Genomic DNA, 17236 nt, shown 5'->3' with positions numbered 1-17236 from the left:
AGAACATTTGCACTTAAGCTATTAACAACGTATTTTAATGCAGTATATTTGATGTTTAGGCAAATTCTGAATGTGAATAGAAAACAAGTATCGAGAAAGATAGGCATTACTACTGATATTGTGATTGTGATGCACCGATGTTATTGTACACACAAAAAGACACAAAATAAATACCACATCTAAGAAGCTTTTGACTCTTTCACCATTGTAACCAATCGGAAGCTGTAAATGGACCATCCCGCAGAGAAAAGATCAGTCCAGGCATTTCATTCTCTCATTCTCCATGACTTTAGGTTTCTCCAGCGTTAGAGTGTGTACGACAGAGCCAGGCCCTCAGCTTTGACTCTAAAGCGATCAGCACCTTACCTGGCAGAGGAGCTTCTTGGAGTCCTGCAGCACGTCGTGGTAGTGTTTGGCCGTGGGGAGGTTCACCCCGGTCAGCTTGGCCGTGGGGAGGAGCAGGGCCACCAGGGTCATCTCGTAATCCCCCGAGTTCAGCGCCTCGTTGATCTCCGCTATGGCGATGATGCCTGGAGGGGGAAGAGGCGGGACGTTACATTCAACGGCCACGTGAACAAAATGTGCGACAGCTTGAGGTGCCGGCTGGACTAAGCGTCTGAGACAATGGAGTGGCGGCCGCTTACGTTCGTGCTCTTCGTGGACCTGGACGTTGACCGTGTCGACGCACTTCTGGACGTCGTTCCACGTGAGGAACTCCTTGCCCTCGCCCAGGGCGTCGGCCCGCAGGCTGATCAGAGTGTCCGCATATCTGTGAATCATTCGCAGGTTTCACGTGAGAAAAAAAGTGGTTAGAGTGCTAGAAATGCTCGTCCCAAATTAATTGCTAGAAAATGAATTTGTCAAGCCAAAAGGTAATAAATGTTGTTAAAGTGATGTTCTTGAATTCGTTTTATTTTCGGCTTTTATGGTGGCTCTGAAGTCACAGAGATACACAGGACACATCGACAGTGCGGGACAGGATCACCAGACTAAGGTGTTCCCGAGTGGGGACGAAGCCCTACCAGGGGTCCCAACGCTACCTGTTGAGGTTGTCCTGGTCGATGTTGCTGAAGCCCAGCGGGGAGTCTGTGAGCTGCTCCGTCACGGCCTGGGGGTCTTTGGTGTCCAGGACCTCGTTCAGCACCGCCACCGCAGAGAGCATCTCCACGGCGACGCTCAGCTCCTCGTGGCTCAAGCCGGACTGAGAGCACACATGCACGCACAACGTGTGAACACTAAGGGTGCATATTTCCCAGATTCGCCTCATGCACAAACTATTTCCAATTTTGGCTTGTTGAAGGACTGTCTGTTCCGAAGCGTCCCTAGAGATGCGGTGGCTGTGGTGGGTTCTCATCTCACCCGTCCGCCCTGCAGCTGGAGGCTGAAGAGCTCGGCCTGGTACAAGTTGGCCGCCGTCTGGTAGACGATGGGCAGCTGGGCCTCGGGCTTCAGCAGCTCCTCCACCGTGTGCTCCGCGTCGCCAAGCCGGATGGCCACGTTGATGGCCTCGATGGCCTCCAGCTCTGCAGGGAGGGACGATTCTCGATGATCAGCGTTACATTTTTGATCCACCAAACATCAAATAACTGAACCACCTAAAGAGGGTTCAACTGAGAGTGTTCACTACAAATTTCGCAGGCCTTTTTACAAAGCAATTTACACGGAATTCAGACAGAAGAAGGAGCAGGTAGCGGTTTGACATCTTGCTCAAGGATGCCAGGTTGTGCAGTGGACACTGGGGGTCAAACCCAGAACCTTCTCCCTGGTTCCGAGTCGAACCCCAGAACCACAAGAGCTACTCCCCCGTCCCTCCCCCACCCCCCGCTATACGAGGCTGTCCTGCTCCCCCAAAATACCAATTAGACTAGTTACGGTTAAATGTTGAACTATTGAGATACACACACACACACACAAACACACTTACTGCGTTTCTCTGCCTCAGCAAAGTCGTTGCAGGAGCTGACCACTCTCTGGATCTCCTCTCTCTCCAGCATCATGACCTGCCCTCCCTCCTGCAGACAGAGCAGCAGCCTCAGTTGATCAGAGATCAGGCGTTTAGTCACTAATACCCATCCATCTATTACCCGGTATAACTAACTCTCCTGTTGGGGCCCAGTCTCCCCATACCTTGGCTTTATGCTGGCTGTAGTTGCTGAAGTGCTCCATGTACCAATGGGAGTTGGCGTCTTGGACACCCAGCAGGGCCAGGGCCGGCAGTCGGAGTCCGGACAGCAGAGAGGCCTCGTCCTGGGCCGATACCGCCTGGTTCACATCCCTCACCGCTGCCTGGACTGGAGGTCCGGGGGGAAAACACGTTGCTCTATGATTTAGACACTCCCGGATCATGAGAAACTATTGTAAATGATTTGTTGAATTGAACAATTAAAAGATATTATAGAATATATTCACTCAATTATTCAATTTGTTTTACATTTTTTATTGATTTATTGGCATGTAGAATAAAAATGTATAACAAGGGGTCTACACAAGAAATGCATTGACTTCACAGTAGGGCGTCCTGTGGAGTTTAAATGTATTAAGGTCATATACACGATGCTCCATCTCTCACCGTTGACAAGGTCGGTGCAGCCCTGGATCTCCTGCTGTGTCAACAGCTCCTCATAAACATCCCTCTCTACTGTTGAGACAGAGGAGCGCTGTGGAGGGGGGGGGGGGGGGGGGGGGGGGGGGGACACGCACAACACTTAACACCTGGACGCAGCCTTCATTCGAGGCGATTCATCAAAAACGCATCATTTGTGTACATGTCAATACATTCTGAAATGCATTGAATTTGAGCAAAACCAAAACCGCATCAATGTGACCAAATCCCGTTTGTTTAGATTCAGGGCGTTACAGATACGAGATGAGGGGTTGGTACAGAATTGGCAAGGAGAACGAGAGGAGTGACTGTGGATTGTGTGGGGCGAGGGCGTGTGGGAGGGGGGGGGGGGGAATGTTTGGTATAGTTGAGCTGACACTGCAGCCTGTGGAATGTGCTGAGGAGCCCAGAGGAGAGGCTCAGCAGAGGCCTGCTCTGTCAGAGCCCAGCGCCCGCTCATCACTCAACTCCAACTCATCCGTTTTTATCAAATCGGAATCTGACGTCCCGACATAACGGCGAAAATAAGCGGTTTCATCCGGAAGATTCCCATGAAGTTATGGAATCCTCCTGGAAGAAGACAGCTGATCCTCGACAGGGAGGACTGTGGCGCGCCCACAGGTGCGGGGTGTGAGTGCAGACCTACCCGGCCTGAGGACTGATGCTCCTTGTGGGCCTTGGCCCGGCTCAGGGTGTCCTGGTAGTCCTGGGCCAGCGCCTCCTGAGGGTTCTTCAGCATGGCGTTGGGGTTCATCAGCGCGGCCAGGGTTCCCGACGCCTGGCCCTTGTCCACCGCCTCGTTGATGGCGATTACGGCGGCGTGCACTGTGGAGGAAAGAGGGCGTTAAGAGGGTCTGGGAGGTGCGCTGCAAGGGGGCGCCCTATGAGACTGACGCAGTGGTTTCCCCGTCCCGACCGGTGTCTGTATCCAAGTACGGTTTCAGAAAGTAATGTAGTTATGTATGTGACATTGTTCATAGTCATTCCCTACAACATCAAACAATGTGGGGAGCCATCGAGCAAATAAAAACCCTTATATCATATGTGCTCATCACCCCATCCAATCGAAGGATGCGACTTACGTTCAGCCTCGTCCACTGAGAGCTCATTGGCCAGGAGGCCTCCTATCTTGCTGAAGACTGGCATCTGGATGCCGTACTTCTCCAGCTCACTCCTCATGTTGCTGATCTCCTCCTCTGATGGACAGTGACGCCACGAACGCAGAGCACAACAAGGCCCAGGGGTCAATACTAAATTCATGCTTTAATAATATTTATTATACAGGAAATAATTTCATAATTTTTCAATGAAATCTTCAGAAAATAGACAATGTTTAGGTTAACAACTATTTTAGAAGGCATGCAGATAATAATAATAATAATAATAATAATAATAAATGAAATTTATATAGCGCTTTATATGGTACTCTAACCCTTGTGTTGGACAAGTTTATGAACTGGTATATTTTTTTTAATCTGAATTACCAGTAAAGGGCACTTTTCCCAGTAGGTCCTGTATCTGTGGTGCAATGCCCAGTTTATACAGGTACAAACTGAAACACAAAGACAAAAGCATTAAAACATCATCAAGGGAAAAAAAACTAATGAGTGATTCATCATTTGTCAAGGTAGAAGAATTAGTAAGCAGTTAGAAGTCAATCTCAACACCCCAGCAATGCCCCACTATGCCCAGAAGGGGGTAGTGTCCGCTTTAGTGTGGAAATGCACCGGTTGGCTGGAGCTCTATCTCATAGACTCCCACTACAAACAAGGAGTGCAACAGACCGGTGACTGGAAACTTCATCAATCTTTCATCAGGAATGTGATAAACAGCCATGCATTATAGATTTGGGGCAGCTCTGACAGCACCACTACTCTCAATGGACAGTGAGCTCTAGCCTGGCTAATACAACATTTGGCCCCCAGACTTGTGTGATCATAACTAAATAAATACAGTCTCTCCTTGGGGAGCCATAGGATTAAATGCAAGGTATATTTCTGTGTAGACAAACCTATGAACTCATGTTTGATGGATGTGTTTATGAAGGCCCTGAACAGCTGACTGAGGAGTGTTTTAATGGGGGAAGCATGATGAAAGTGCATGCTCTGTATTTCATCAGCTGATTTGCCCCAAGGAAAATAACAATCCAACTTGGAGGAACACAAGTGGACAGTGTGCTACGGATATGAAAGGAACAGCACAGAACGTTTATTATACCATCATAAAAGCAGTTTGTGACTACGGCGAAAAACCTATCTGGGCTCCATGTCTGGTGGCCTTGCATTTCCAAGAGTTTAAATACACACAGCAAACAAAGCATAGCCTTCTCATGCTCGGTTCACGCTGAACATTGGCTGTGTGTATCTGTGTCCCGTGGCCTCTGATCTCTGATCTCCAGTGCTCTGTGCGAGGTTTCCTTCTTGCTTCACTGTATATGAATGTCTTCACCCTCAGCCTGCATGTTTGTGTTCAGAGGTGTGGATCCCTCCCACCCGCCCTCGGCCCGCCATGGGAGTCAGATCGGACTACCAGGAAGGAAGAGCACGTGTGCAGGGGGGTGGGGGGGGAGGAAGCAGAGCCTCTAGGGAGGTAACCGAAAATGGCACAACAGAGAGAAACCAGGGCGCGGGGGGGGGGAACATAATGGCAGTGTTAGATCGCGCTGTGTAGGGCTGGCTGAGATGAAATTCTGAAAACATCAACAGGTCCTGGTGGTGTAACGCAACGAGACCCCCTACTCGAAAGAGGCTAGGAGGTCAATGTCACAGAGCCACTTTCAGTCACAAGAGTTGTACACCAAGGTGTCAACTGGTTAGGGTGAGGCTAGAAGGTGAACAGAATGTTTACTACATACCCACATCCTTAAATTCAGATTTACAGAAGTGTGTGTGTCGGTGTGTGTGAGTTCCAAACCACTCGAGAGTTTCGCCAGTACTGTGGGGGATTGTTGCTATTTAAAAAAGTTATTCTGAGCAAAAGTTGCTTTATGAAAAATCTGATGGTCACCTTAGAACGGCTCTATAATGCTTAAAACACACACTTCCTGTTTCATGTCATTTCAGCACATTTAAGTTCCTGACATTGCATTACAAGAGAATCTCAATGAGTATCTTTGCCTGCAAAGCTTAGCTCTTTTAAAAGGCGGATTATCCAGGTTGAAGGCATTTTCCCAGTGAGGGATTAGCATTCCCGTTACTGTATTACAAAACCAGGTTAGGGCTATCCAGAAGAGGAGGTGGGACAGTTGAAGAAGTGACAGGCAAGCTAGCTTAAATACAACCATGATGTTTGCCAAGATCGAGATGCTATGGGGCAACAGTTCCCTGACTTAATAATGTGTTGACTTGCAACATTATTATTAGATGGAAAATTAAAGTCATCGTCATCTTGCCCAGCAGTGCTTTGAACCGTCTTATACAGACAGAGAGCGGGATGTCAGACCTTTCGGTATCCTACGTTATTACTAGCTATTATTTTAGACGTTAAGGCATCACTTTAAAATCGGTCGATCGCACTGACGTGATCGAGCCTTCTTCCACACACAATTATAACCGGGACTTAACAGGTGTGGCACCTTGAGGAAAGATTAGGGTGAACATCCTGCTTTTATTCAAACAGATTAGAACCACGCGGCTTATCTGGCTCTCGAGCCAAGTGAAGGGAAACAGAAGAGGAAAGTATCCTCAAAACTCCTTGTTCTCGACCCTCCGAGAGGACTTATTTCGTGACTCCGTGTCTGCGGCCTCCACGCCCCACCCCCCCCTCACCTCAGTGCGTGTATGCAGAAGACCACCTTGGGCATGTTTTTGCGGTCGTACACGTCGGTCGTCTCTGGATAGAATATCTGAAAGCAGAAACCCAGAGGCAGCGAGGCGTTAATCGGCCGTCCGGTATTAAAGAAGCCTGACACTCTTTATCTGCCGCGGCCGAACGGGGACAGCCCACGTCCATCAAAACACTTTCCCTGCATTCCAAGAGCGAGAGGGAGAGAGGCTGAATGCAGACAATGCATTACAGCCAACAATTATAGCATTAGATCAACGTTATGCACGCTTGTTGTTTCACTGTGACCGCCGAATCATACGGAATGGACCAGTTTGTGTGGAAACATGATAGCAGTCCTTGAACTTAAACTCTTACACAAAATGATTTGAAACGTGTCCGCCTGAACACAACTCCTTCCAGTAACTCTCCTGAGGGAAAAAGGCTTTTGTCATCGCTCATAAAAGATGGATTGGTGTTAATGCCACTCTTTTAGGACTGCACGCCATCGTCTCGATTACATGTGTCAATGTTTACCATTTGTTTTGGCCAAATAACAGCACCAATAACAGGTGTGCGTGTGTGCGTGACTGCATGTGTGTACCCATGACATAGGAAAATATCCAAATGCTAGACCACTCGTTCTCAGAGTTTGGCATAATCACTTAATCGCTTCGTGTGTAATAATAAAAGAAAGTATTTTTTTGAATTGCTAATGTGAGGTCTTGTTAAAACCTATGGAACACAGGCACATTTTAAAGTTGCACAGATACACATTTAGAACAAAAAGGGCCGTTAATGAGATGGGAAGGGAATACAGACAGGGAACGCCGTGTGACTCCCCGACCCCAGCAAGGCCGGCTCACCTTGGGCAGCCCGATGGATTCCATGGCCCGGAGCCAATGCACAGTGTTGTCGGTGTGTCTGAAATGTAGCCCTGTGCTCTGAGATAAGAAACGATAGAACAAAAAACACATTGATATGAGCCTTCAGACACACAATAGGGGTTAAACAACATTCAGGACTTCAACCATATCGGCATGTTAATCGGGTCTGGAATATCAAGCAAATTTCCCAGGTAACCAAGGCAAACATCCCGATCGGATTTGATCATGCACCCCAAAATCCTCTACATATACCATCAGGAACGGTCTCATTTCACATGAAAGGCTTGACTGGCTTGGCTCCCAGCATGCACTGCTTAAAGGTCCCATGACATGCCACCAGGTGTGGTGTGATTAGCCGTTGCAAGCAGTTTTCGAAATCTGTCCCTTATGACATCACAGGTGGGCGTGTCCACCTAGATGTGTGCCCGACAGATCAGTCTACCAGCCTACCCAGTGGACTGTAGCAAACGCTGCTCATCTATCCGTCACACATCTAGGTGGACACGCCCACCTGTGATGTCATAAGGGACAGATTTCCAAAATGGCTTGTGACGGCTAATCAACCCACACCTGGTGGCATGTCGTGGGACCTTTAACCTCTGCGTAGTACTCAGTCTGCAGCAGCAGCAGCAGTAGCTCGCACATCACGTCTCTCTACGTCGTCAAACCCCTGGCTCCCAGTGGCAGGTCACACCCAGTTCAAATCCTTGAAGTTGGCCTTCTAGGCAGTCTCCGGATCAGCCCCACCCTCCAGCATCATTCACATCTCCCTTCCGCCCCACCCCTCCACACTAATGAACAGCGTCTGGCACTGCTTCAACTGTGTGGCACCTATCCTCAGTCCGGACTCCTTTCATGTTTGTTAGCCCGCCGGTGGAGCGGGTTACATAGAGCCAGAGAATCGCCCTCCCGATCCTAAAAGAAAACATCTGAAGACCCCCTCCCTATCTTCAAAAAACATCAGAAGACCTGCAGGTATAGGATCCGCAGAATCCCTCCCTATCCTCAAAAAGCACCTTATTTCATGAACTGACTTTGCACACGGCTGATGACATCTGCAGGTGCAGAACGTAGAATCTGTGTGGTTGCAACATCAATGATAACGAAAATGGTATGCTTAGATTGTTTTCTCCGCCTCACTTGCTTAGACTTTAAGTGCCTGCCAAAGCAGGTCACATGTCCTTGTGTTTCCCAACGCCATGGCTTTCCCAATCCGAGGTTGTTAACAGGAAGTAACGACATGGAGGATCTAAATTCAGAAGCTTCCCGTTTGGCAAGTCTATTGAGGAATTCACGGGAAACGCCCACCAAGGGGTTAACCGGCGTGTCAGTAGAGGCCTTTAACCTCACCAGGGGTTATCTATATTAGAGACAGGACTATGGCCAGGGGAGACAGAGATCACATGGAAACGGACATGTACAACACCTTGTATCGGGTCTGGTCTCTGTCGTAGATCTTCTTCTGGGACACCATTTTGGGGGCGAAAAAGGTTGCGAGTTTGCCCAGGTAGACGCCGTTCCTCAGCCCCTCCTCCAGCTCGGTGGTGGGGGGCAGGTCCTCCTCCAGACAGGCCTCCATCCACCTGAGAGCGAGGCAGAGGACAGAGAGAAGGTCCCGTTAGGACGAGGATCTCGCTGGGGCTTATCCGGTGGACACAGCAGTGAAGACCAATCGAAGGAACAACGACGCCTTGGATAGGGGTACACCTAGTTTCAAGTAGTTATTAGAAGCTTGAGGGTGACACTAAAGACCGGGGTAACGATCAGGGAACGAATCAAGGTCAAACAATATGAAAGCAATTTTTTGCAATTTCCAGACCTCCAGACGCTATGCAATTGATCGTTCAAGTTGACTTTTACCTGCCTTCATCACCATGGATACAATGGGGATATAAACAAACAACAAACTCTTATCTTGTCCTCACCTTGCTAGCTGAGATCTAAGAGAAAGCAGCGCGAGCTAGCTCTCCAGCGACTGGGTGCATACACACATACCCAGCGGGAGTCAATATTGGTTTTTCCTTCACCTGACGTAGCGCTTGCTTCAAAGGGAAAAAGCCAACAGATCAGAAAGCCCCTTGTGTACAATTATACAAAGTGAAGTATAGAGTGAGGAATACGATTATTTTGTCATGCCTTTGACCATGGCATGCGAGTACATTAGTGGAGAAGCGTCATGTACCTCATGGATGAGGAAGAGTTGTTTTTGGTAATAATGCACTGCTTCATTAGCTTTGTCTACAGAGTAATTACCTAATCGACATTCCTTCCCTCCCGGGGTTACCTAGATGTGACCCTACACGGACACGGTACATCCTGTTCTTCGGCTGATGTTTGACACTGGATGGACACACCCTGCTCTCCTCACCTTTGTATATGACCTTATTAGGACATACTATACCACCTTACCCTGAACTCCTTTCTCAATTCCTCAATCCTTCCTCCGGTAGACTCTGTAGACGACTGGACAGCATCTTGTAGCTCTTTATTCAGCGTGCTTCACTTAACAAATCAATGTTTAGACATTCAACAAGGGATTATGGGATGTCTGAAGAGCTATGCCTTGGTGCAAAGCGATCGAATGCCTCGTTTCCTGATATGCATGCAAATGAACATTAAAGTTATCCAAGAGAACTGGTTACCAAAGCATGAGTGCTTGTTAAATAAGCTAATGGCTGTATTTAAGAATACTTCCAGAGACTTTCATCAATGTAACCAAGAGCTCATGAATGTAACCTATGCAGCAGCCTATGCAACATTCATTCATTCATTCATTCATTCATTCATTCATTCATTCATTCATTCATTCATTCATTCATTCATTTTTCATTAAGTTAACATACGGAAATGCTGTGGCTGGGAGTAACCAAGAGGCCCAAGGGCCAGTATGGGTATTGTTATTGGGGCACCGTTATCGTCTGTCCATGTGCACTGTTTCCTGCAGTTCTTTTGCAAGCTGCTTTTAGACTTGATTGGTAATATTTGACCAGTCTGTAAAACTCTTTAAAGCCTTTGTGAATGCCCCAAAGAGCAGGCCAAAGAGCAGGGCCCAGTGTGCTGAAATCACAATCGGGTTGATGATTGAATGGCAGGTCAGGGATGTTGCTATGTGTGCGCTGGGGTGAGAGAAGGGACACCAAAGTGCCGTCATTGCCGAGAAATAAGAGTACTGCGGACAGGGAGATGGAGAGCATGGAAATCAGCATAGTCACATCACTGATGTGCTAATGGAATGCAATTTTTACAATAGACTAACTGAGCAACATGACCTACATTAAAAAATAGATGATAACGCCACGGTCAAAGTCCAAATCACATAAGTATGGTGGGCTCCGTCGGGTTATTCACTGTGGCATTACAGAAAAAACCTGTACTCTTAGCGTCTGTTAATGATTTGCGAGTTTGAGTGACTCATCATCCGTGTGCGAATCTGTTAGATATTAGCTTGCTGCCTGGAAGTGAGACCATATTTTCCAGGTTGCCTCAGTGACAGTCTCCCCAGACTCGTCTGAGAAGGTATTTGCTAGCCATCTCCATGTTAATGTGGACACCAGCCAGGGACAGGGGGGACTTGAGCTCTGTTAAGTTAGTGTGTCATCTCACTCATGAGTTCATTACCCGAGTAAGCCACACCACACACACACACACACACACACACACACACACACACACACACACACACACACACACACACACACACACACACACACACACACACACACACACACACACACACACTTCTCATTAAGGACGTGCAGGGGCCGTTCAGATCAGTGTCTGCAAACATGTGTCAGCACTTTGGGAGAAAACACTATCGCACCATGCGCTGTCAACAGATATCTAGTGGAGTGTGTGTGGCGAATGTCCCTTAACAAGCACAACAACATCACCGGAACCACCGCTGTCAGCTAAAGCAGTAAGTAGGGGGTGATTGCAGCCAACACAACACAGAACGACATGGGCCCTTAAATCACAGTAGCATTTAACTATTTGGGGAGCACAGTGGCCATTTACTGACACATAAAAAAAAAAAGGAATCCAATTCCTAAAGTCAATATTGAAGTAAGAGATCCCACTACGTTTAGGTTCATGTGGTTAGGCCCTTGAAAATGCGCCAGTTTCCAGTAACGATAACAGCTAGGTTGCAAACACACACCGCTACAAAAATATGTTTCACTGAAGCACAATGAGCAGTCAGGCTGAACGCCCTGAAGATTAAGTTAAGAAACAAACATAATCTCACACAGAGCAAAGGCACCGTCGACTGGGAATCCTGAGAGGGGCAGGGTGCGTTTTGGAGTCAGCACCTGCTCCAGAATCGGCATTCTTCAGCCCTTACGTGAGGCGACATTAATCCAATGGCTTGGAAAGTGACTCGATCTCAGGGAGGCCGGTAAAAGGGGGGAAATCATACTATTGGTGTAGCCAGACAGATAGAACAAAATGAGCCAAGATATAACATTTTGCTTCATGAAACTGAGGAGAGAGAGAAGAGATCCCAAAATATCCTGTAATTGAAACTGTGACCAACTATAGACAATGGCCTTTGTGTTGTTGTGTGTCTGTGTAAACTATGATGGGCAAAGTCAGAGTTCCAGGAGAGGAATGTTCCTACCAATACCAAGACAACAAATAACTTAAAATAGTGGTTTCCATAGTCTCTATTGATGTAGGATCAATCAGGACCAATATAAATCAGATTATCTATTAATCTATTCAAAAATCAACAGGAATAGCAGGAGGAAAGGGGCTGTGAAATAGCAGGTTGGTTAGAGAATGAGTACGTCCTGTCTGGATGACAGGACACGCAGGACTTCCTGTAGTAACAACAATGTAGTGAGAAATCAAGTCAGAACTTTCCCCCTGGTCTCCATATGTTTGTGTCCCCCTCCTCCTCCAAACAGGCTTTCCTGTCATTGTCTCTGCTGCAACTGACCGGGCTAAACAAAACAGGCCGTCTCTCAGGACCCTAGCACCGGCGATCATATCCGTCTAAAAAGGTAGCGAGCAGACCCCCAAGATGAATGCCCTAAATGTAAAAGATGAAGACCTCAGGTCTCGTCCTCTTAGGGGGTTTCAAAGGGTAAAAGGGTTTGTTTTGCTTGCCATTAGCCAAAGTGGGACTCAGCAAAGGTAGGATTGAAGGGAATGTAGCCCAAACATATGCTTCTGAATGATCATCGGCTAATCATCCCAAATTAAAAGTCAGGCAAATTATGGTGAATGGTTTTTTTCCCCTGGTATCTAAGAAACGAATAAATGTTCATTTGTAGCAGGGGTTGCATGATTTCATATAAAGCAGTTGTGCAACTGGTAGGTAGGAAGGGTCTCTTTAAGATGATAATGCATTTACACTTATTTTGAAAGGCACACATGAGGACTTGGTAAACCCCTTAGAAATTACCGTTCTATGATGGACACAAATGAGGATGCTTATGTGATAACAATCAGAGCGAGTGAGTCAGTACTACTGGCTTTTGATGCCAGTTGAGCCGAGCCTAATCCATAAAGTCGGCAGAAATTAGCACTAATCCTAATCCCGATTGACACCTTTCCTAGAATAGAGGTTTCATCCCTCAAAGGAGAGAGAAGAGGGACACTCAGCAGTGCTGAGACTGAAAAATATACTACTCATCAAGACTACTGTCTTAGAACAGGTTTGACCAATGTCAATGTCAAAAACAACTATGGTTGCTGTAAATATAAAAATTGTTGTCCTTTCTACAAGGGTCACCAACAGACCTTTAGAACACTGTTGCCCCATGCTGATTAATTGATGGTGTCTGATTAAATTCAGTCAAAGACAGAACTCTTTCGCTATAAATCTTGAAAATTTTCCATTTTGTTAGGATTTGTTAACAAACAAATGCATGAACAATGAGTTGTATCAGGAAGCCAGCTCAATGTGACTTTCACATGCGCCACTGGACACAGCCAATGACGTGCCTTTATCAAAACGGCAGTTGAGCCACCTGCAACATAACATTTTCATGTAGACAGATTTATATAGGGACCAAGCTATGTGGACCTTTTAGCAGTCAGCCGACACACACATGTAGTAATGGCCCCAAAATATGGTAGGGAATACTAGTACAGTAGTAGGAAGGTAGTTTCTCTCAGGCCATGCTGATGCATTCAGTGGTCATGCCTAGTCACACTTATTATAATCACATCAAAGCTCATCAAATAGTTTAAAATGGCTACAACCACCCCACGTTTACCGAATGAAAAACATGCTTCCTGTTAAATTGGATGCCGTTGGGTAAAAGGCAGGAAGTGGTTCAGTTTCAGCCCTGAGCACTGTGACAGATATCACAGGTTTCACAATTAGGCCTATATCAAGTCTGACATCATATCATCAGGCGTTTCTCTTTTGTCCTTTAAATGTTGACATTTTATAACTAGGATTGTGCATTTCGATGAACCTCAATATTCTGTACTAAAATCAAATACTGCAAACAATAATCTATAGTGCTTGCACTGCAGTAATCATTAAATATACAACTCTTTCTTTCAGGTTACCAAGAGGGCAACAAGGGCAATTTTAACTGTAATGCTTTCTTCCATCTCCGACCAGAATCACCTATTAAGACAGCAGCTCACATGTGCTTTCAGTAGCCTTTGAGACTTCCACCGGGAGTCCACACCGCCCTACCCTCTGGCCCTGCCATTGGCCAGCGCTGGTCTCCTTATGACTCACCGCTTGGCCTCCTCCAAGTGACAGAGGTACTCGTAGGCGATGTTCTGTCGCCGGCGCTCGTCCATCTCCTCCGCGGACGTCCTCTCGTCATCCTGGATGGCTACGAAAAGCGAGCAGAGTGTGAGGTACTTTTTATATGTAAAGTAGAGATCTATCTATTAAAAGCGGACTTATTATACCAACAGGTATGAGTGTGAGTAGCCGTTGCAAGCCGTTTTTGGGGAGTGTTGGGGAGTAAATTGGTAAGACTGATCTATCCAGCACACATCCAGGTGGACACGCCCACTTGTGATGGCAGAAGAGGCAGATTTCCAATTTCTTGCAACGGCTATCACACTCACACCTGGTGGTATAATATGTCAACTTTAAAAAGGGCAAAACTGACTCATGGAAAGAGGAGGGAAGTTTATCATATGATTTATAAGAACTATATATTTAGGTTGTGGATCTGAAATAAGGGCAATACACACCACGATGATGGTATTCCAGCCAACTTCACATGAAAGGCTTTCCAGAGGAAAACTGTAACCCGGCCTATATGAGGAATTGCCTCCAAAAACAAGATTCAAGGTGGTAGGGGCAGCACACATCCAATTAGCTATGGTCTGTCTGTCACCACCCCATCTGGGAAAGATACCTGACACCTGTCTGTTAGAAAACCCAAAACTATCATGATATTCAAAGCTCTTGTGACTTAGTCGAACTAAGGTAGGCAAATTGACATTTTATCTTTAGCTTAACGGCTGTGAGATTCAATCAACGCAAAACATTCCTGCGCAATAACATTTGAGAAATATAATTGTGAGCGTAACGTTAAATGCAGGCCAGATTCAAGCAGGTTTCGAAAAAACGACTTAATGCTCACAAGCAATCTCATTATGACTGTTAGAAACCGAAACATTAGTCGGAGACTGCATTAAATCTGATGCTCCAATAAACCCTATTTGACCCAGTGTGGTCTATGAGGAGCTACACCTGACTTCTGCTGAGCGTTGACCTTTAGCTGCAGGTTAATGAGCTCCACCTCACCTCACCTCCACCACGCCTCATCCCCCCCCCCCCCGGCCTCCCTCCCTCTGCCTTCCAATCCAATCAAATCCCTTTACTTCTGGCAGAGTGGAGGAGCAGTTGGAAGCTCAGAGTGCTGAGTCACAGACCACTGTTCCCTCTGACTGGATTACGCACCACTGCTTCGGTGAATGTGGTCCAGTTGAGTATATGCTTCCAAGTCAGGGGAAAGGCCTGTATAGGTTTATCTGTGATTTACTCAGACAAAGAGATGACCCGACTTTGCAATAAACACATACCTGCAGATAAAATTACAAGGAGATGCAAGGAGGACACACACACACACACACACACACACACACACACACACACACACACACACACACACACACACACACACACACACACACACACACACACACACACACAGCTGGCCAGTACGAGGGGGTGTGAATGCCCGGTTCTGAAGTATTGGCTCCCCTGCATGCGTGGACCCCCACACTGACTCACACTTCCTGGAAGAGGCCAAGTGCACTCTTGCAGCAAAGGGGCGCTGCCTATAGGCCTATTCTTAAATGTTGGATGATTGTGTAGTCTTTGTCGAAGGTTCACTGAGTACAACTTAGAATCTCTTGTGATAATGACTCATATGCAAGTTTGGCTGAGGGCTGTTGTATCTGCGTTTGGTTTCCCCAGGAAAACAACTCAAGAATAGGGCTGAGATTATAGGTCTTCCATTCGTGGGGAAATCCACATAACATGGTTAGCGTGTGACATAGTCTGTGACTGACTGTGACTATCAGATATTAGCATAACACTTGAGACAATTGTTCTCTATGACAGAGGGCTACACTCATCAGGTTTGAAAGACTATCAAAACATCACAAGACAAATGTAAAGGGAGAGATAGCTGACCAAACTCTCTTCAAACCTTTTAGACTTTAGGCAAACAACTTTTTGTTCCCTGACAGTATACCTTTTCACATGTCAGCTGATCTAAATGGTGTTAAGTAAGCAAGTATTTTTTGTCTTGACATGGGTTAATAGAGTAGCCTGTTGAAGTATTGATGAGTGACGATTGATTTCAACTCTCTCAAAGTTGAACTTTGCCCTCTAATCAAATGTCACTCAGTGCTGACTTAACAGCAGGCTTAAGACAGTTTTTTGTGGTAACTTCCTTTAGTTCAGGATAGCTGTCGACTTCTCAACAAGTTTTTGCAGTTTAATAGTTAACCTATGAAAAAAAACGTTTGACACACACACACACACACACACACACACACACACACACACACACACACACACACACACACACACACACACACACACACACACACACACACACACACACACACACACACACACACACACACACAGATTCCAATGACCTATGAAACCAGTTAACCTATGAAAAACAACAGGGCTTTCTAGTGTTGGGCTACACTGCAGAACCACACTTTGACACAAACCGCAGAAAGATATAAATGGACTACCAATATCCGAATTGCATAAAGTCTGCCGTCACCAGGGAATATAGGACATGTTGTTTATAAAACATTGTAATGACAAATTTATTCAAAATATAAATTCAACCAGGTGAAGCACCTGTTCCTGATCACGATTCTTCTTGTCTTGGATTTAACGTTAGTTTAACATCAGCTTCAGTTCTACTTGCCGTTTAGGAGGTTCAAATAGTTTACGTTATCCCACAATTTACACGAAAAAGAAACTTCGACACTTACTTCCATAACGCGGTTTTTGTACGCTGGCGGGTTCTTCATGGTACATCCTGCCTCGTTTCCTCCACCAAACTTCAAATACCGACTGAGTGCAGAGCGAGTGGCGCTGGTGAGTACCGTAAAGCTCAGGGTCAGCCGGGGAGTTGTAGGCTGCTGCTCGGACCCCCACTCAAAAGTCAAAGAGGTGTCAAAAGTTGGATGAATGTGCAAGTTTGCTGAAATATATCTCCATAGCGCCCAGTGTTTACCCCTGCTGAATGAACGCCTTTACTACTACCTTTCTCCGCTCCCACCACTGCGCCCTCCAATAAAATGATTGACGGGGCAAAACTATTCAGCGTTGGCTCCATCTAGTGGCGATAGATATCTGCTTATCCTGCAGCCTGCTTGGGTTTAGCAAATATGTAGGTTGTAAATTAATTTGTAACATCCTCTATAATACAATATATATAAACAAATATTTAATTCTAGGTTTTCGATGTTTTTTTTTCCTATTACAATGCTTATAATGAAATTAATATGATATTGATTCAAAATT

General features: G+C 46.2%; 1 protein-coding gene across 1 annotated transcript in view; it reads right to left on the bottom strand.

Moving 5' to 3' along the window:
* iqgap2 (IQ motif containing GTPase activating protein 2) overlaps positions 1 to 17030 on the bottom strand; it is a 35234-nt gene extending 18204 nt beyond the window's left edge. Inside the window, exons 1-15 of the mRNA XM_056593369.1 lie at positions 16702 to 17030; positions 13952 to 14051; positions 8678 to 8834; positions 7231 to 7308; positions 6370 to 6446; positions 4087 to 4154; positions 3685 to 3798; positions 3249 to 3427; positions 2570 to 2657; positions 2128 to 2291; positions 1925 to 2012; positions 1360 to 1523; positions 1041 to 1201; positions 645 to 769; positions 367 to 530 (exon numbers count right to left, since the gene is read on the bottom strand). Coding sequence (XP_056449344.1) covers positions 367 to 530; positions 645 to 769; positions 1041 to 1201; positions 1360 to 1523; positions 1925 to 2012; positions 2128 to 2291; positions 2570 to 2657; positions 3249 to 3427; positions 3685 to 3798; positions 4087 to 4154; positions 6370 to 6446; positions 7231 to 7308; positions 8678 to 8834; positions 13952 to 14051; positions 16702 to 16747 — 1773 coding nt within the window. The 5' untranslated portion in view covers positions 16748 to 17030. The remainder of the gene's footprint in view (positions 1 to 366; positions 531 to 644; positions 770 to 1040; positions 1202 to 1359; positions 1524 to 1924; positions 2013 to 2127; positions 2292 to 2569; positions 2658 to 3248; positions 3428 to 3684; positions 3799 to 4086; positions 4155 to 6369; positions 6447 to 7230; positions 7309 to 8677; positions 8835 to 13951; positions 14052 to 16701) is intronic.
* Between the last annotated feature and the right edge of the window lie 206 nt (positions 17031 to 17236).

The sequence above is a fragment of the Gadus chalcogrammus genome, chromosome 6, assembly GCF_026213295.1.
Source record: "Gadus chalcogrammus isolate NIFS_2021 chromosome 6, NIFS_Gcha_1.0, whole genome shotgun sequence".
Lineage (NCBI taxonomy): Eukaryota > Metazoa > Chordata > Actinopteri > Gadiformes > Gadidae > Gadus > Gadus chalcogrammus.
Note: the sequence above shows the minus strand (reverse complement) of the source record. Positions and strands in the feature narration are given on the sequence as shown.